This window comes from Planococcus citri, chromosome 1 (genome assembly GCF_950023065.1).
Source record: "Planococcus citri chromosome 1, ihPlaCitr1.1, whole genome shotgun sequence".
NCBI classification, from domain to species: Eukaryota; Metazoa; Arthropoda; class Insecta; order Hemiptera; family Pseudococcidae; genus Planococcus; species Planococcus citri.
Genome location: NC_088677.1, coordinates 53,260,121 through 53,279,361, shown reverse-complemented (window position 1 = coordinate 53,279,361; position 19,241 = coordinate 53,260,121). Strand labels below are relative to the sequence as shown.

The 19,241-nt window shown below is 32.4% G+C and overlaps 1 protein-coding gene, 3 long non-coding RNA genes and 1 other non-coding gene across 9 annotated transcripts in view; 4 read left to right on the top strand and 1 right to left on the bottom strand.

Moving 5' to 3' along the window:
• Window positions 1-19,241, bottom strand: part of raskol (Ras GTPase-activating protein raskol) — a 191,084-nt gene that overhangs the window by 85,436 nt on the left and 86,407 nt on the right. For 3 of the 5 annotated variants that reach the window (XM_065346106.1, XM_065346103.1, XM_065346105.1), the window contains 3 exons: window positions 19,056-19,195; window positions 18,783-18,824; window positions 15,825-16,032 (listed from right to left, as the gene is read on the bottom strand). In XM_065346106.1, coding sequence (XP_065202178.1) covers window positions 15,825-16,032; window positions 18,783-18,824; window positions 19,056-19,195 — 390 coding nt within the window. Of the gene's footprint in view, window positions 1-14,638; window positions 15,230-15,824; window positions 16,033-18,782; window positions 18,825-19,055; window positions 19,196-19,241 lie in introns of those variants that run through there. The other 2 variants (XM_065346104.1, XM_065346110.1) reach the window with 2 other exon arrangements.
• Window positions 906-1,103, top strand: LOC135833516 (small nucleolar RNA U3). Its single transcript, XR_010556484.1, has one exon. It is a non-coding gene; the product is annotated as a small nucleolar RNA U3 (small nucleolar RNA).
• On the top strand, window positions 4,759-7,953 carry LOC135832717 (uncharacterized). Its single transcript, XR_010556352.1, has 3 exons — window positions 4,759-4,916; window positions 5,196-7,337; window positions 7,619-7,953. It is a non-coding gene; the product is annotated as an uncharacterized LOC135832717 (long non-coding RNA).
• Window positions 8,722-9,472, top strand: LOC135832719 (uncharacterized). The gene is made up of 2 exons (XR_010556354.1): window positions 8,722-8,869; window positions 8,959-9,472. It is a non-coding gene; the product is annotated as an uncharacterized LOC135832719 (long non-coding RNA).
• On the top strand, window positions 9,901-10,508 carry LOC135832718 (uncharacterized). Its single transcript, XR_010556353.1, has 2 exons — window positions 9,901-10,065; window positions 10,145-10,508. It is a non-coding gene; the product is annotated as an uncharacterized LOC135832718 (long non-coding RNA).

Below are 19,241 nucleotides of genomic sequence, written 5' to 3'. Positions count from 1 at the left end.
CAAAAATTCGTTGAAAATCAAAAAATGCATTAGAGATGCACATTTGCATGCTATTTCGATTTACTTTCATTCGGCTCAAAAATTTGTCCATCAATTGGGATATCTCCCTTTTCGGTTTACCTCGATCATTTTTCACTTTCGCTCGATTTTTTAAGAGCATTAAAAAAAATTTTTTATCAAGTAAAAAATGAAAAAATGTATTTTTTCAAAACATTTTATCAACATCAATATTTTATCCAGAAATGACTTTGTCTAGATCATTTTGAATCATTTTAAGATAAAATACTGAAAATTCGCATTTATTGAACTATATCTTGACAATGCAAGAATCGAATGAGGAATGACACAATTTAAACAATTTTAAATCACACTAACTTTCGCGATTACATCTTTTTAATAGGCATTTTTTTCCAGTATGCTATGATTCGATTTCGCTTTTACTTTACTCAACGTGAGAAAATTAATAAACAAATTAATTTTAGCGACATAATTTTTAAAAAAATATGTGTAACGTGACGTGTATCGTGAGACTGTTTTAATTACCCTTGAAAAACGTGTAGATATACGATTTGAAAAAATGCACGCAATCCAATAAATTCACAGTTGCATTTGCACTTATGCGTTTTTTTTTTATTATTATTTTAATTGAACGAAACAACCGGAATAATTAAATTTTTCATTATTCGTAAACGTAAGTATTAGTAAAATGTAGAAGTCTCGAGCGCGAGCATAACGTATGAAAACGAGTCACAAGTTCTACAACCACGTTTTCGCGTACGAGACTTACGAGTCAACGTGTACTGCGGGTCTGCGGTAATGAGAATTCAAACTATACCGTCTGACTACTCGTAGAAAAGTTGTTGCGCCAGGTCGTATATAAGCTTGAAAACGTCCCATATAACATTAAGATCATACTTTCAGGATCATTTCTGTAGTATGTATCTTCGCCTTCTCCATACAATTATGGAGTCGATGTAGCCACGATGATGAGGCGTGGTCCATCAGCCTGAGCGTGAGGCATGCCTCTAATGGAGATTTTCATTAGAGGTGTACGATGATCGCAACTGCCTTCGGGTAGAGGGTTGATGGACTGGCTGAGTGGTCAAAAAATTTCATTTAATAAATATTCACACACTCTAGGGGATGATTACATTTCTGAAGAAGTCATTGACCTCAAATGGGGTAATTCCTACGGAGGAAATTGAGAGCAACGACCTCGAGGATGCAAAGGAAGAAGGCGAGTGAGATGATTAGACGCATACCAGAGTTTACCAAATTATCCACTCAAGGGCTCATCATAGAAAAATTGAATCAGTGTAAAAAATCAAAACAAAAAACATGTAATTTTCAGAGTTGAATTATTTCATACCCTTTGCAAAAGTTCAGATTTCAATCACATATCAAAGTAACAGCATTTAAAAATATTAAAGTTTTACACTGTACATAACGAGCCCTCTATACTCATTTTTGAAAATTGTGATTATAAAAATGAAAATACAATTTTTGAAATTTTTCGTTCCTATGTACTAAAAATTAAAATTGAGATGAGAAAAACAGGTGAAAATAATTTTTCATGCAGTAGCAAGACCACAAACAAATGAATTCTAATAAAAATGATTTCCAGATTAAAAAACCTACATGTACTGATTCAAGTAATACTATTACAGGTAGTGAGTGAGTACCTTTTGAGTATACTTTTACGTAAATTAAATACTTAAGGCGAAAATAAAGGCATAGTTTGAAGAGGTGGCATGGCATGGTATGGCAATCAATTTCATTTTCAAGTAACTTGCATGATTCTATTTCAGTTCATGAATTGATAGTGGATTCTTGTGTGTAACTATAAACCATAAATATTCAACTTACTCATTACCACGTTCTCTTACTCTTATAACAAAGATTTGTACTCACCTAAAACAAAAAACAAAATAAAATTTGATTAGAGGACTGACAAGTGATAATTATTTTATAGGTACATACGTTCGCGTTCCTAGTATTTAAAAATTAAATCTAATTTATAGGTGCATTCGTGGCACATCTCTCATTCTCACGAAATGTTTTTAAAAATGTGTACCTAATGACAATTTTCATTTCTAGGAATAAGTGCATCACAAATTACTTTCATTCCCAATTCTCAGCTTTAGGGAATAGCCAGTAGTTGACTACCTACATATGTATTTCTCACTGCAATACATTTTATCCTCGCATTGCTTTTTTAAAAAATTTATTCGTTTATTGAATGATTGAGCAATTTCAGAAACCAGCACAAAAAGCAAGCACCAATCGTCAAATTGAATATTATCAAAATATAGTGCGATAAACCTTGAGTGTCCTTATCAATGAACGTCTACCATCAACTTTATAATTATCACCAAGTTCCTTGAAATTTCCCCAATACAGCTCTAATTAAGTGCTAGAAAATTTTCGAAGTAGGTGTGAAAAAAATTGGGACACTTCAAAACTCGAGCTACATGAAAATGATAATTTTTTCAATGTGGAAAAGCTGATATATACGACAACATCATGAGATTAATTTTCTAATTGACGGTTTAATTACTTAATGCAACGGAGACTATATTATACTTTTTTTTACAGGAATTTTAATTTAAATTTAAACTTGCTCGGGGACTAAGTGTATTGTTCAATTTGTTAAAACTCTAATACTTGCTCATTTGACAGTTGAAAACAACTAGGTAGTAGGTACTAGGTACCTATTCATATCGATCGTTTAAAAATACCCTTTATTTTCTAAGTAGGTATACTTTTATTACTTTCCTTACAAAGAGCATTAATTTTACTCATTTTTAATCATGTGGAACTAATTTTGAAATTTCAAATGAGTAAAAATAAAATGATTACGTACTATTATCGTGTTCGAGAGGTAACAAGGTTAGAGTCATTGGTACTTTCAAGACGCTAACACGATGTACATAGAACAAACTAACGCCATCTGTACGCCAGATATTTAATAACAAGTGGTATTTCGCTCCATCTACTGGCCAATGCAAGAAGCTATTCGTTACAGAGAAATAACAAGAATGAATTCCAACAGCAAGCAACAAGTGCTTACAAGAATTCAAGCCTTCCTTCATTCAGGATTCAGGAAGCTCAATGCTTCCTTCTTCCTTCATGAATTCACTATCCAGTCTCGATGAGATGAGATAAAATTATGGGATGTTTATAATCAATATTTGCGTCAATACTGTTTAGTTCCACGATACTGTTTGTAATACGACGCGCGAAGAGTCGGAAAACTAATTTGGAAAAATTTTCGCAATTTTTTTCTCCATACCTCATTTTCATAATAAAAAAAACTAATGGCTTATGAACGATTCAAAATTTTACTTCCGACAACTTCTTTTCTAATACTCGCTCAGCTGCTTCAGATCAAGCTCACTCAGCTAACCCGTTTACTTTTAAAGAGGACAATAATTTTTCAATAAGAAAAAAAATCAGAACAGTTCGTTCACGATAAAAACATCCACGCTGCACAATTTCCTATATTGTTTAACTCGCATATGTTTCTTTTGTTTTAAATTCAATTAAGAAATAGTTATCGCTATGAATTCAATACGTATACCCAACTTTTGTATTAAATGTTGATGGAAGTACAGAAATATAGCTTTGTAAAAACAAGCAAATGCCTACTTCAAAAAGTTGGTGTGAATATGAACCTACTCGCCACTCTTTTCTAGGGACCATTCAATTAGTTTTGCATCGTTGAACTAATAAATTGATTTGAAAAATGCTTTCAAATTGAAGAAATTTATATAGGTACTAGGTACATATAAACGATATTCAAGATAGGTACTTTGAAATATCGAGCATTCAAGGGACATTTTTATGTTTGAAACGAAGTTGGTCGTGACCGAGTAATTTTTCCAACACAAATTCTCAGTACTTACGGGTACTTGAAGATAATATAGAGACCCTGGACTTATCAGAAAGGTAACTATGACTTTTATCAAATTCAAGAACCTCAAAATGATATTACTAACATACATACTTATACTATGTAATACTAGCAACCCCAGCTCGCGCCCTCGCTTCGTTCGTACTGCTCATTCGAGCGTCCAAGAATTTTAAAACTCGGAATTTTGAAGTTTTGGGTCATTCATTGAACACGATTAAAAAATCAAGGGATCCAAAAATTCCAAAAATTGGTTTTTGGATCATTTCATTCCTCGGCTCCTGTGGATCCAAATCGGTTCAAATTTCGGATTTCAGGTTAAAATACAGTTTTAGAAAAAAAATGTTTCCTACATTTTTTCATGTTGATTTTAGGACCCCCTTTTCCCCAATTTTGGGTCTTTAAAATCAAAATTGGGCCTTAATAGAAGTGGCTGAATCGTTTCCTTTTCGCCTTTATTATGTACTATCGATAATCAGGCTTTGAAAAAAGTCGGGTGATGATAAAAATGTGTAATGTACATCATGAGTTTTGCAATTTTTCAATCTTTTCCCGTGAATTTTTTTAACAACCATTTTTATTTTTCAAATTCAAATTCTGCTATAATTTAGATATGCTGAATACCTGGGGGCGCAAATTCATTCATTAATTGGATCGATTCGGCAGAATAATAAAAAATTTTAAATATTATACCATCTTGATATAATATTTTCCAAGTAATTACAAATACATATTTCAGATCCAGCTTTCATAGCTGGAATAATTAAATGATTTTCCATAAAATATCGCTGGCCTTGGTACTCGTGAGTTCTTCTGGCTCATTAACTAACTTTTTTCATGATGCGTGAAATTGGAAACTAAATTCAAGTTTTAAAGTAAGAAACAACCAAACATTCGAAAGTGTAGGGTTCAGAATTTTTCAGAGTTTGAAAATGAATAAACTTACGTTCGTGATATCTGTCGCTCTTCTGATAGTGGTGATTTTCTCCACGAAAAGTAAAGCATGGTGAGTCTAACTACATAATAATCAAATCACCATTTTTTATAACTTGACTTCCTACTTGAAAATGAATCTTATTTCATTTATAAGCATAAGCACTAATTTAAGAATACAGATGGTTATTTTTTTTAAATCAAATTGATAAACTTTGTGTACACTGCAAATTTTAGATTTAAGTGAACCCTGAGAAACGTGATAAGATAAGCAAAACGCTGAAAATATTTTTCCACCTAAAACATTGCCAACATTCGATTTGCGTTAAAAAATTTTCTTTTCAATCTACAGGCTCAAAAGCTGTAAAACGGGTGGCGATTGCTTTTGTGATAGAAGTTGTAATCAAACCGATGCTGCCCAAGTTTGTAAAGATTTCTATGAGATCGGCGCAGCTACAAGAGTAATAGCATGTCCTCGTATAGGAAACTGCGAATGCACCCTTAATAACCAGTTCCTTCGCCGACGAAGATAAAAACGAACAGATAGAATTTGATTCAATCTTTCGCAACATACGAGTAGATTAAACCGCACTGGATAGCAAAGATTATTTTTTTTTTTAAATTCATTTTTATGTACTTTTGTTAACTTAAATGTGACATTTTTGTGAGAATATTTTAAGATCGTAATTAAAACTGAAACATCCGTTGCACTGTTCGAATGCAATTTTTAACAATTAAAATTTGCGATGAATGAAAAAAAAATCTACCCATTATGTTTCAATCTTCATTCCGATGAATAGGTACAGTGTTGTGTCGTGAGTGCCTAACTGGCTTAGGAATCCCGGCTCAGCTTTGCCCAAAATGAATTTTCAATGGTTTTAATATGCCATGAAATTAATGAGAAATCGTAATTTTCTAAGGTAACTACCGATTTTCAATGTCAACGGATTAGGTGGGTTCAGAAACGGCGATCAAAACATGAGAAAACCCACGTTTTTCAAAAAAGAATCAAATACTTTGAGAAATCTTTTGCTCAAATCCTTGTACGGCTAAGGGATTCAATATTTTTTCTTGTAGTCTCCCTCTCACTCAAATTAAATCACGTTATTAATTTTCGTCAAAATTCGGAATGTATATTTTTTACACCACTCAAATGATTTATATTAACGGTTTTATTGTCGTGGATCTGGAAGAACATGAGATCACTTGATCAGCATTCTACTTAAGCCGCGGTTTCTGACACCCCTACAAAGATGTGATGCGATGATATTCAGAAAAAACTCACTTACCTACGTCCAATTCGCAATTTAAACAGAATTGTACCAGATTTTCAGTCACCCTTTTTACACCTTTCAACATTGTACAGTTTCTAAGAAAACGTGGATCCCCAAAAATACAATCCAATCTCAAAAGTAAGTAAGTATTTTGTAATGATAATTTTTATAGGTACTTAAGTGAACATTTTTTCAAAACGGACAAAAATTAGACTCCTCCGCCTGAGACCGAGTAGGGACGAGGGTCAGAAAATTATAATGAAAAATTATATTGTACCAAAGCCCCACCGTCTCAGAGTTGTGATATTTTCTACGACATCGATAAACATTCACGACCATGCGGTAGAATCGTAAAATATAAAACGTTGAAAATTGTATCCGAACAAATTAAACCTTAATTAATAATTAACGTTCAAATTCTGAAATGCGATTTAAAAGTGATTTTTTCTTCATACTAAGTAGGCAGCTTACATAATCATCAACTAACTAATTAGTTCTCAAAAACGACAACATGATGAAAGTTATTTTTTGAAGGAAAAAAAATCGTGGATGAAAGCCCTATCCTTCAAAAAAATGTTTATGTGTTTGAACCCAAAAAAAAATTCCAAAAGCTCACGAAAATTTTTAGTTTTTTCCCGCATATACCGGACGAATCGTACGTCCTAGCAAAAATCTGACGACATAGTGGTCTGAAAGAGAATTAAATTCTCCATACAATTTCGTTAACGTAAAATTTTCGCAGGACACTTAGTTTCAAAATTTGTACGTCTTTGAAGTTGGAATGTTGGGGTAACAAAAAGTTGGTCTTTGAAGTTGGCCAGACGAAAAGTTGCAGTAACTTTTTACAGATAATTCAGTGACACAAAATTTTTACGGAAAGCTTTCAGCCAACACTGTAGATGAAGATCTGAAATTGGTCAAAATCTTCCAACTTGAGCTAAATTTTGTACTACCTAAGTATATGTACCTACCTGTATTTCCTCAGATCATGTTGCATAATTCGAACACTTTGATGTGATTTTAAGAGCGTGTAAGGTTTTGAAACCATAAAACATAATTAAATATACGTGTACAGATTAAATTTTTATCATCGAACTAATGAACTAGTTTGAAAAATAATCAACTAGCTAATTAGTTTTCGAAAACGACAAAATGAAGAATGTTACGTTGGCGATATCGATCCTTTTACTAACAACTGATATTTTTTGCATGAATATGTGGTAAGCAAACAGGTTTTATATTCATCTTTTGATAACACCCTAGTGAATTTCATATGATCCAAGTAAACTTTAATCACTGGATTTTCATCATCATTTCACAGACAAGCCAAAATTGATTTTCCAGCGTACCTAATAAGTATTGAAATTTCCCTGTCAAATAAAAAAAAAAAATCTTTGATTCAATCAGTCATTGTCACATAGGCATTGAGTCAGTGATTCTTGAAACTGCTGAACACTTTTAATACAATAATTTACCACAGAATTCTTATTTTCGAATGTAGGAAATGTCCAGACGGTAAGAGTAAATGTATCTGCAATCGACCATGTACCCAATCTGACAAAAATAAGGCTTGCAGTAAAATTCAAGGGAGAAAATCGGATACCTCTAGTTTTTGCCATTCATCGCAAAATTTTGATGGCCACTTTGCTTGCCATTGTATTACGGACTAGATCTAGTATATAGGTAAGTTTAGCACCAGGAAAATTACCAAGATACCTACTTTATGAAATGTTTTTATTTTATCATACCGTTTAATACATTAAATTTCTATTCAAACTCGTTTATGTAAAATGAATTTGTCGAAAGTATGAAAAAAATAAACATTTTTTGTTTGTTTTGAATTTCTAATTCTTACACAGGTACCTACGTAATATGATTTTTCTGAACAAATTTTCACCTTTGTTTCACTTGATAAGTGAGTAGGTGAACTAGATAGATGTACAAATATTTTTCTAAAAATATATAGATCCATATTTTGGAAAATTTTCAGAAAAAGACTACAACTCTCATTCCTCTCTTTTCCATGAAAACTCTTCAATCCAATAAATGATTTTGCCCAATTACCAAGTTTTTACAATTAGTCCAACGGACCTTATCCGAGAAAAACATCAATTAGTAAATTTTACAAGCACTTTTTAAATGTTTTCTCGAACTCATGATTATTTTCTAATAGTTTTGAAAATTTTTCCATCATGCAAATATTGATACCTACTGCAGCACACCTGCATATACATATTATGATAGTTTGAAGTTGAATAATCTGATAAAAATATTTAGAATAAATCCTTTTCAAACAGAATTTTTCAAAACGTGAAAGATTTTAAAATTCCGCAGAGGCTTCCAAAAATGACTAGAAGCTTATTTCAAGGTAGTGGAAAGGAGGTTGATTTTTATTCTAGCATCAATGAGGCACTTGAAGAAAAAATGATTCAATCAGTATCGAATAACAATAGTATTAACTCAAGAAGTGAAATATTAAAGATTATTGCACCTGTACCTATTATTTGCGAACATTTCGGCAAAATATTCAGGGTTTAATATTGGATCGTAAAATATGCAGGTATAAAACGTTCATAAAAGTACGCGCACAAATAAAAATTTACCACTCTGGAAATTATTTTCTCATTAAGGCTTGTACAGTCGTCAACTAACTAATTATTTATCAAAAACGACAAAAAAAAATGAAAAATCCATTCGCAATATTAATCTTTTCGTTAATAATAGCAATTTTTTACACCGAAACTAACGCGTGGTAAGTGAAAATTCATAATTATTCTACTCTCGATTACTGTTTTAGGTATAGGTATTCAATTGCAACTAAATTCTGATTTTTAAACATAGGACTACAAGATGTGAGAACAAGGTAAGTAAATGCAGCTGCGACAAATTTTGCACCCAAAAAGATGGACAGCGAGGTTGTCGACGAATTCAGGATTTAGGTCGAACGTATATCACGTACCCTTGCCTTTCAAAGATTAAGGACTATCGAGCTGTTTGCGATTGTGTTATGGATCTAGTGGATAGGAAAAGCCACCATGGGCATGGGCACTGAATTATAAAGAAAAAGAAAACAAAAACTTACAAGATTTTTTAAAGACTGAATTTTTTAGTGAATTTTGTAATACCTACTTAGACTCAATATCAAATTTTCGAAAAATAGCCCATATTAGTAAATTTTTAATACAAGTATTAAATTATTATTTTTTTTACATATTTTCTTACAATTTTCGAAGATGCTACACCTGAGGTTGATGTTGCTACTGCAGTTCATTTGAAAACAGTAAAGCCTTTCAAAAGGGCATACATCCCAATTCCTCAGCTCATTCAAAAAATAAAATTGTTAATCATTGAGTAACCATATTTTTATTATTATAGATTGAAAATCAGATATACCTATACCTGGATCTTGAACTTGTTTTTAAAAAATTTTCATTTTATCCAAATTTTTATTTAAAAAATGTCGTTTTCCAGATGTGAAAAATTTCCAAAAATCCAAGATTTTGCGATAGGTCTAAAGATTCCTAACCGAAAAATTCGAATTGACCACCCGTGAATTTAAACCTACACTAGAGATTTTCTTTAAACCACAAGAATAAGATTAAATGCCTTTAGAAACGTTTAGAATGCATTTTCTAAAGTCGGGATTGAAAAAATTTAATTTCCAGCAAATTAATACCTAAAAATTCGAATGCTGGAAACATTTCATGGTATACCTAATACGTTATCAAATATACCCGCGATCATAAAACTTTAACATTCGTTTTACAAACCAATAACCAAATGAGATTTGAAAACGATTGTTCCTTTTAGTTTGTAGCACTATAGTACTTACGACGTGTTTTAATCAACCAGCTAATTAGTTCTCAAAAACAACAGAACGATGTTTATATTCGCAGTTTCGATTTTCATACTAACAATTGCCATTTTCTACACCGAAGCTCAGACCTGGTAAGTAAATATTTGTAATATTCTTCTTTTGATTACCTATACTTCAGGATACCAAGTAAATTTTTACTTTTATATTTAGGGATAAAGTATGTCGATTCGCGCATAGTAAATGTGAGTTCGATGATTTATGTAATAATAGAAATGCGAAGACAGTTAGTGAGATGGTTGAGCATTCGAGAGCAAGAGTTAATTATTATCTTTTACAGAAGACCATACTGAGCATACAAATACTTGCGAATGCTTTAATAATGATATTCCAGGAGGTTAATGCAGAAAATCGCTTGTAAGTAACGATGAAACATTCAAAATTAGAAGAAAACGCGGTGATTAATAACGCATTGCACAGGAATTCGATCGTTTCATTGATTCAACATTCAATTTGAAGATTTTTGAAGAATTAGATACTGTTGTAACAAGAAGTCAATAAAATCGGAGACTAACAAGTTTGAAAAATTACTTTTTTTTTTTTAGTTGGAGCTATGATGAGGGCCATGATCGAAAATGAGGTGAAACCACAAAATTTAGTAGAAAATGAGGGGTTGAATAGTTATGAAAATCGATAAACATTTACACCTTGAATTTGAGATCGAAAAACAAGAACAAATACGAGATTTTTATCTCACATCTTTCTTCAGTTACACTCAGATCTTGAGATCTGGCATTCACATTTCACTCAACAGACACTTTCCTCTGGCTATGAGATTGAATAATCGAACTGTCGTATAAATCGATAAGTAATCTAACACACATAACGGACGATTTGAAAAGTAATTAAGTAGGTACCTAGTTTGGCATCGAAATAATCACCGTTACTTTGGCGAACAGCCAATGAACTCGTCGAACTATATTTACATTTGCGTAATTTTCGAAATTTTGTTTCCTTACTGCATCAATTAAATATCCACCACAAGAAGGTGTACGTGGCGTAATTTCGACAATGACCTTATGGCATTTTAGAAATACGTATCTGCGCCATCATTAAGTTGAATAAATTGGACGCTAATGAGTGATAAGGCGGCTACAAATTGCAACTGCGAGTATATCTTTTTCTACTTATGTTCGTTTTTCAATAAAGATTAATACCTAGTTATCATTTTTGATGCACGGAGCTTATCATACCTCCACAGAAGATTTTGGTGAATTGATTAGCTAAAAAAAATAAACGCAGTAATCTATAGAAATAGAAAGTCATAATTTCGAATGTGAACGAAAAAAAAATTCAATGATTAAAAAGTAAATTTTTTCAAAGAAACCGAAAAACATTAATTTCATACTCTTTATATTTCTTTCGGATGATTTGGATGATTCACAGCGTTACAAAGTTATCATGTAATGAACACCTATACTGCGCCTACAAACGTGGTGTACAATGATCTAATGCGTCACCTTTTCACATGAAATGACATCGTGATCACCATCATCGCCCATTGATGACAGAAATTATAATATCGAAGTACACGAGACAATTTTTATAAATCAGAAAAGATGAAAGATAACACAACCTAATCGATAGATAGTTTTTTTTTACATCCACACACACTTATCCTTTCATGTCCACAGCTTAGCTACATATGTACATAAAGTAAATATGAAATATAACATCACAATTTGAGGTTATTAACGATCGCAGACGCCTTCGTTTAATTGTTTTAATTCGTTTAAACGCAAGGTTACGAACCATAGATTGACCGGCATGCATATGGCACAACGAATGGGTTAACCGTTTACTTCTTATAGTTATAGTGTTGAGTTGTTATTTGTCTCTAAGTCTCACATCCTCGCAGTGCATTGTATAGATAGGTAATAGGTATCAATATCAGGTATTATGCATATACATATAAGTGGACGTGCGTAAGAATTTAGAGCCAAATATGGAAAATACAAACATGAATCTAAACCATAACCGAGAACTTTCAATATTAAAAAAAAAATCATTTCCATATCTCATGATTTTTCTTCAACTCTTCCCCTCTTCTTGAGAGTATTTAGCAGAGATAACCATAGACAGAGATACTCAATCCGACACTAGCATCGTTATCATCACCTCCTACATGTTTCCATTTATCGCATGAGTTTGTTTCAAAATATTAAGGTCCGCTATACGTGGATACTAGATGTAGATACTAAACTAATGCATCATCGTAAGTACTCGTATCATAGTACCTATCTAATGTGTAAGCTATGTACGAGTACTATCGTGAAATTGAAAACATCATAGCATGAAATCAGTAAATTGAGTAAACAGTAGGACAGCAAAAGTATTTTGTAAAGAATTTCTGGAAAGAATGTACAAAAATGATCGCCTCAGAAAAAGTCAAGAATACGATCAAAAATTTGTATTCGAGAAGATGAAGGAATTTCTAATTTGGAAATCCAAAAATTTGACAGTAAGTATAATTACTAAATTCCAATTTTTAAAATCAAAATGCGAAGCAGTGGCAATCACGTTGCTGTAAAGGGCGGAGTCATCCTCTCATGTTGAAAAAGTCGTCTCAGTCGCAGTCACCGAAGTTGGCTCAAGTCGTCTTATCTTACATATTATGTATAGTCGTTCAAAAACACAAAAAATGTTTCTACAAAGCACATCATTGTAGACATTTTTTACATGGAAAATTTTGATTATTTCAAGAAAATTTTCCCCCTCCCTTCGCTCGAGTAAATAATCGTTCTTCCAATTTTTTAAACACTTTTTGAAGTTTGTAGTGTCAAAATCTCCCTTAATTTAATAATTTTTTGTCGAATTATTTTATCATGGGAAAAAGTCAAAATGAACCCAGAGCAAATATAATTCCCCCCCCCCTCCTCCTCTCCATAAAGAACAGATGAAAAACTGAGATTTTCCAACAATTTCCCAATCATTCTTTTCAAATTTTTTATCAATCTACTTACCTAACAAAAATTGAGAAAAAAAATCCGTTTAATCAATTTTTCAAAATAAAAACTGCGATAATTTAAAGTGGAAAAAACTGGCACCACTTCAATAATTAATAACTGAATGAAGTTGTATTCCGAATGTCAGTCACAATAAATTGAAGCTTTAATCCCGTATTTTCACACTTTTCAAACCGATTCTGGGGTAATCCTCCGAATTCAGTAAGTATCCTTAACTGTCAGTACCCGAATAACTATTTTCTCAAATAAATTTTTTCCGACCATTTTTTTTTTTTGAACACTGAATTTATGAATCTGATTTCCCGAATCAATATGCTTCTTCAGGCAATTTTGACTAAAAATGGGTCTTTTATTACAACTTTTACAAAAAAAAAAACAAAGATTTTTCATAATTTTGGCAACAAGAGTGAAATTTTTTGATAATTTTGATAAAAAGCAGTTTTTTGCAATTTTGACAAAAAAAACAAAATCTGCTGAAAGTTTTGGCCAAAAAATGTTTTTCTGCAATATTTTAGCAAAAAACAAGACTTTTTGGCAATTTTTGTAAAAAAGAACCGGACATTCTGGTAATTCTGATAACACAAATTTTCCTGGTAATTTTGATTTTGAAAAAAATTGTAATTTTCCTGGTAATTTTGATTTAAAAATTTTGTAATTTTGGCAAATAACTGAGTTTTTTCTCACTTTTGTGCATTCGGGAGTAGGGAAAAAGGCTTCAGAAAGTTGGTAGTTCGGAAAAATGTCAATGTATGGTTTTTGCATAGGGAAAAATGTATTTGGGGGAATGTCCGAGAACCGACACTCTAAAAAATAGCCTCGTCATTACAGAAAATGTTAGGTACTTATCAACTGATTTTGTAGAGCAGGTTCAGATTTTAAAACAAGTCACGTGCACATTTTACTCACATATCACCTACTCTCTAAATTTGAAACAGTCAATTTCACTGCTTAGCAGTCACGACATTTTGCCTTTTTAAAGCAGTAGTTTTTTTTTACTGCAAAACAGTGAAAAATTACTGAATTGGTCAGTCAAAATGATTTTTTACTGACCAATTCAGTAATTTTTCACTGTTTTGCAGTAAAAAAAAACTACTGCTTTAAAAAGGCAAAATGTCGTGACTGCTAAGCAGTGAAATTGACTGTTTCAAATTTAGAGAGTATATTCAAAAATTAATCACCTTCATTACCACGGCAAGTCAATAAAAAAAACGAAAGACTCGCTGAATTAACGAGTAAGCATTGTTGTTCAATTTTCAGCATAATTATTACAGGATACCTAGACGTTGACCAAATTTTCAGAAGGGTAATCACATCTTCCTGTCTTTATACGAACGTTGGACGTGCACATGATGTCAGTCACAATCGTTTGAATACGTAGGTGTACAATGTACAGGTACATTAGAGATGAATTATACAATGAATTCAAATCAAATCAATATTCAATCAACGTCAATAATTTTTCCACGTATATCTAACCATCCAACATTACGAACTTCCCCAGTTCCCCAAAATGAAGGGAAAACCCCACATCGACAGATCGATTCAACGAATTTACACCAACTCAACAGGTGAGAATAGAGCACTTGGTACTTTGTCTGCCTACACTTCGCCACCTACTCTATGAAAGTATGACCTAGCAGAGCGACATTTTTCATGGATATAAACACTGGTCATTACTTACGACTGGGGATAGGTCGATCTTCATCGATATCCACACACATCGAGTTGCGTTTACGATTCTTGATGCTTTTCCAAACTCTTCTATGTGCCATTTCTTAGAAATGATGATCACTTAACATTATAAAAACACACCGCACGAGATGATCAGCGACCAGCAAACACAGATTCGCAAAACTTCAGTGATTAATACTCGTAATTTTACCGACACAGACACGACGAACCATTCTAATTACACTTAAGTAAACGTCTACGCGAATGTTTACCACGTATAAAACTCTATGGATATCGCTTTTTTTTTTTTTTTTTTTTTTGTTATCATATGAATAGTGGAAAGGGAAAATAATATTTTTATCGAAAGCATTACGTCACCTCGAAGCTCGTGTTGTATAGACTCATTCCGTTATAAATTTCTTTTTTTTTTCACCGTGCTTACAAAACATTAGAATTTGCAGCGACTCGCACGAATATTTTTCTTTTTCAAGAACTTAAGCGAAGGAAAACTCTTTTGATAGCAAAGACGACTGCGACCAGTGCGACCTAATTACGAATTAGTAGAAAATAGAAAAGAAAAACGAATGGTTAAACATTCGCGAACCGAAACAATAAACCGATTGAGTTGTGTCTTCGAGATAAACATACCGTTCTTCGTTAGGTTAGCAGACTTGGAAGGAGGAAAAAATAACAATAAATAGCGTTAAATGTCAGTACGATGATCTAACGAGCCAACCGTAACTATATCGTATTTCCGGAGCTGTATACGCGACTGTAAGGTTACGCCCAACGCCGGAAATCTTTTACCTCCATAAAAAGCTATCCTTATCAAATGTATTGTTTTTACGTGGCCGATGATATTTCGGCTCTGGCTGACACATACCGTTACAGAGTGTATATGACCAAGCGGTACCCATCCTCACACCACACACGTACTTAAAGATAGGTCTACCCTTCCTATTCTCATAAACAAGTACGTAGTCGACTTCAAACTGTAAGATCGATCGAATCATTCACTGAGATTGCTCGATCCATCGATGCGAAATCATGGGAATCGCGGATGATTCTCTAGAATCTCGCCCATTCGCACGTTATTTATACAATTACTCGTAGGTATAGCTCGGTACATTATACAATTGCGATTGCGTGCATTCAACTAGGTCGTTAAGCTCGAAAGGATTTCCACTGTAACTTACCTATCGGTGAATAAGCAGAGCTCGGTACATCCTCACGTAAAGATGCTGATTCAGAGATACTTGTGTCTTCATTGGCATCATCTTCTTCGTCTACTTCTTCCAGTAGTCCTAAAGGAGAGGCAACGTCGTAACCCCATTTTTGGCGAAATGCTTTCGCACCACCGTCTAGACGTACCCTGGGAAGGTCTACGAAAAGAGCGTCTCCGATCTGGAAAATTAAATCGAGTAAATTACACAGGAGTGTGAGGTGTTCATGATGTTAGAGTACGAAATGACGACTTCATTTACGATAATACATATAGGCTCAAGCTACGGTAACAAATTCTATATAATTATGCTGAACGAAAGTCGCGTGAAAATAAAATGACGTCCGAAGCGTATACCTACGTAGTACGGTAATTGCTACATAAAATAAAAGATGAAGGTATCAAAAATATAGACTGAATAAGATATGATTATTCACGTAACTGATTGTATAATTGAATGGATAGGAAACACTCATATTTCATATAATTATCTACAAAATATCACAAAAATAAAAATTAAATAAGTAAAAAATTTTCATTTCAAAAAAATGTTTCAAACATATTAGGTGAATTTTTTGTCAAATACTTAGGTATAATTAGAAATCGTCAGGACAACCGAAATCACACTGATAGAAATAAAGAGCATGTCACCCAGGCCTCAGAAGCAAATTCTGAGCAGCCGAAGTTAATTTTTCGATTTTTAGAAAATTTTTGAAAATGACGGAAGCAGCCTATATTGACTTCACATCAATTTTCTACAAAAAGAATTAAATATTATAATGTAGAGATGAAAACCTGAAAATCGGATTATTTATGCTAAAGTCACATTTGGAGTAGATTTCCACCATTTTCAAGCCTATCTGGAATATTCAGTAAAAATTGACTTTTCTCCAGCAATTTCAAATTGCTCTAGAAGACATTGTTATCAACTTCAGCAGCTGAAAATTTAATCCTATTATAAGTTCGACATTCCGAATCAGCTATGGTAAGTGAATCGTAAATCCGAGGGGACACAATGAAAAATGTATTTATTTGCAAATTGAAAATCTCAAATTTGAAAAAACATTCAAAATCATCAACTTTCGCAAGAGATTGCAGGTCGGCTGGAAAATTGTATAAAAATTGATTCTGATAATTTTTCGCAAAAATTGATGATTTCATGTTTTCAACATTTGAGATTTCAAACTTGAAAAAATATCTACACTTTTAAACGTCTTGTCATCTCGAATTTGCGATTCACCAACCCTAATAATCGGTTCAGGAGGTCGAACTCATGACAGGATTAAATTTTCAACTGCCGAAGCTGCAGAAAAGTCAATTTTTGCTGAAGACTCCAGGTCGGCTCGAAAATGGTGGCAACCAATTCTAGGGATCGACTTTGGAGTATATAACCCAATTTTCAAGTTTTCATCTTCATATTTAATCTTTTTGTGAAAAATTAAAATTCCAACAGGCTGTTTCCATGATTTTTAAAAATTCGCCAACAATCGAAAAATCATCTTCAGCAGTTTAAAATTAGTTCTGAAGTCCAGGAGATATGCTTTTTCAATGAGCTAAATTTCAGCTCAATTTAGAGTTGACGAGTTGCAAAAGTGCCTTTGTAAGTAGTACGTGATCTTTCAGTTTGATAGACAATTTTTTCAACGTGAAAAATATTGAAAATTATGCTACACTCACCTCGCAGTTTCTAAATTATCAACTTTTCGAACTTAATGACGTACTTTATTTTTTAAAGGGATTTTTAAAAACCAATAAGAAAATATAAAATCTTACATATTCACAAAAAATAAAGCGATTATTGTACCTACTCAACTAGCTACAAAATTCTGCCTTCATTTTATTTAATCAACTGCTAATTTACTTACTACAAAAAATAACCACATTGGACAATTATTCTAATTTTAGAATAATGTAATTCGCAGACATTTTTGAGAATGAAAAAATTTTGATTCGTTTACCAATTCATTTTTAATCAAAAATCTGAAAAAATTTTGATTCGTTTACCAATTCATTTTTAATCAAAAATCCGAAAAAATTTTGATTCGTTTACCAATTTATTTTTAATCAAAAATCGAAAAAACATTAGTAAGTACAAAATAACAGGACACGGTCTAACCCTACCCAATGTTCAATCATTTACATGATATTTTTTTCAATATACCTACTCCTTCTGTGAAATGTTCAAGTACCTCTGAATTTTTTCTAAAAGAAAGTATACTTATCTTAAAATACTCGCGAGATAAAATTTTTCAATATTTGTAATCGTTTTCCCAATTAACTCTACAAATAAACATACCAAAAGCAAATACGCCTGAATAAATATCTACACCTATCAGATAGGTACTTCAACCCATAGTGAGTAACAGTGAGTAATTTTCGATAAAATTCTGTCATTTAAAAAAAGAAAAGACAAGGTATATTGCAGATAGAATTTCCATCAGCAATTTAATAAATTAATCAACTACAGATACCTACATTATGACAAAACAAATAAATAAATAGGTAAATAAAAATCATTTATTGAGAATTTCCTTTTAAAAAAATCATAAAAATAACCTTTTGAATAATAGAAAAGTCAGCACCGAGGATAATAAACATAAGTAGAAATTCCCATACCCCAACACTCAATATTCTATAGCACAAAAAAATTTCTTTGCACATAAAAAGCACAACTAAGAGTAAAAACACCACCAAAATAACGTACGAGCAAACGAACTAAATTCCACGAACCAAAAATGCAAGCAATTAAGCACCATACCACAGTACAATTAATCTTCCACCATTAATTGGAATTACATTTGAAAAACCTAACATTAAGCCTGGTCGCATAGTTCAAAAAATGATAGAAACTCTACGACATGCATAACGTAACGCCAAGCCAAATTCTGCATAAGCAGACAGGTAAAGATAGTCTACAAAGAGAAAAACCAACCTTGTTCCTCAACCCAAAGCCTCGGAATGTTCCAGCGAAAATCTGCAGCCGGAAAATATAATAAAATAGGCAATTAATATCTATAAATTTTTAATACGTATTATTCTTCTACTACTCACGAATGTATCAAGTAGGTATATATACCTATTACCTAATTTGCTTAATTTTTCATTATTATTTTTTCTTATCCAATATTGTATGCTTAAAAATAAAGTTAAAAATATTCCAACACAACCCAACATTATAGAGAAAAAAACGAAACAAATCTTTTACCGATAAGTCTTCGCTTCTGTAAGCTGTGAATGTCTGTTCGTCTTGTAACAAAACGCAAAAGTACGGTTCCCAGGCTAAATTTGGATGTTTGATGCTTTTCGTGATATTCGACGACCGATGACCCAAATCGATATCTTGATCTGAAAAATAAGGAAATAAAATCGTTTATTAGACAAACGGTACAGG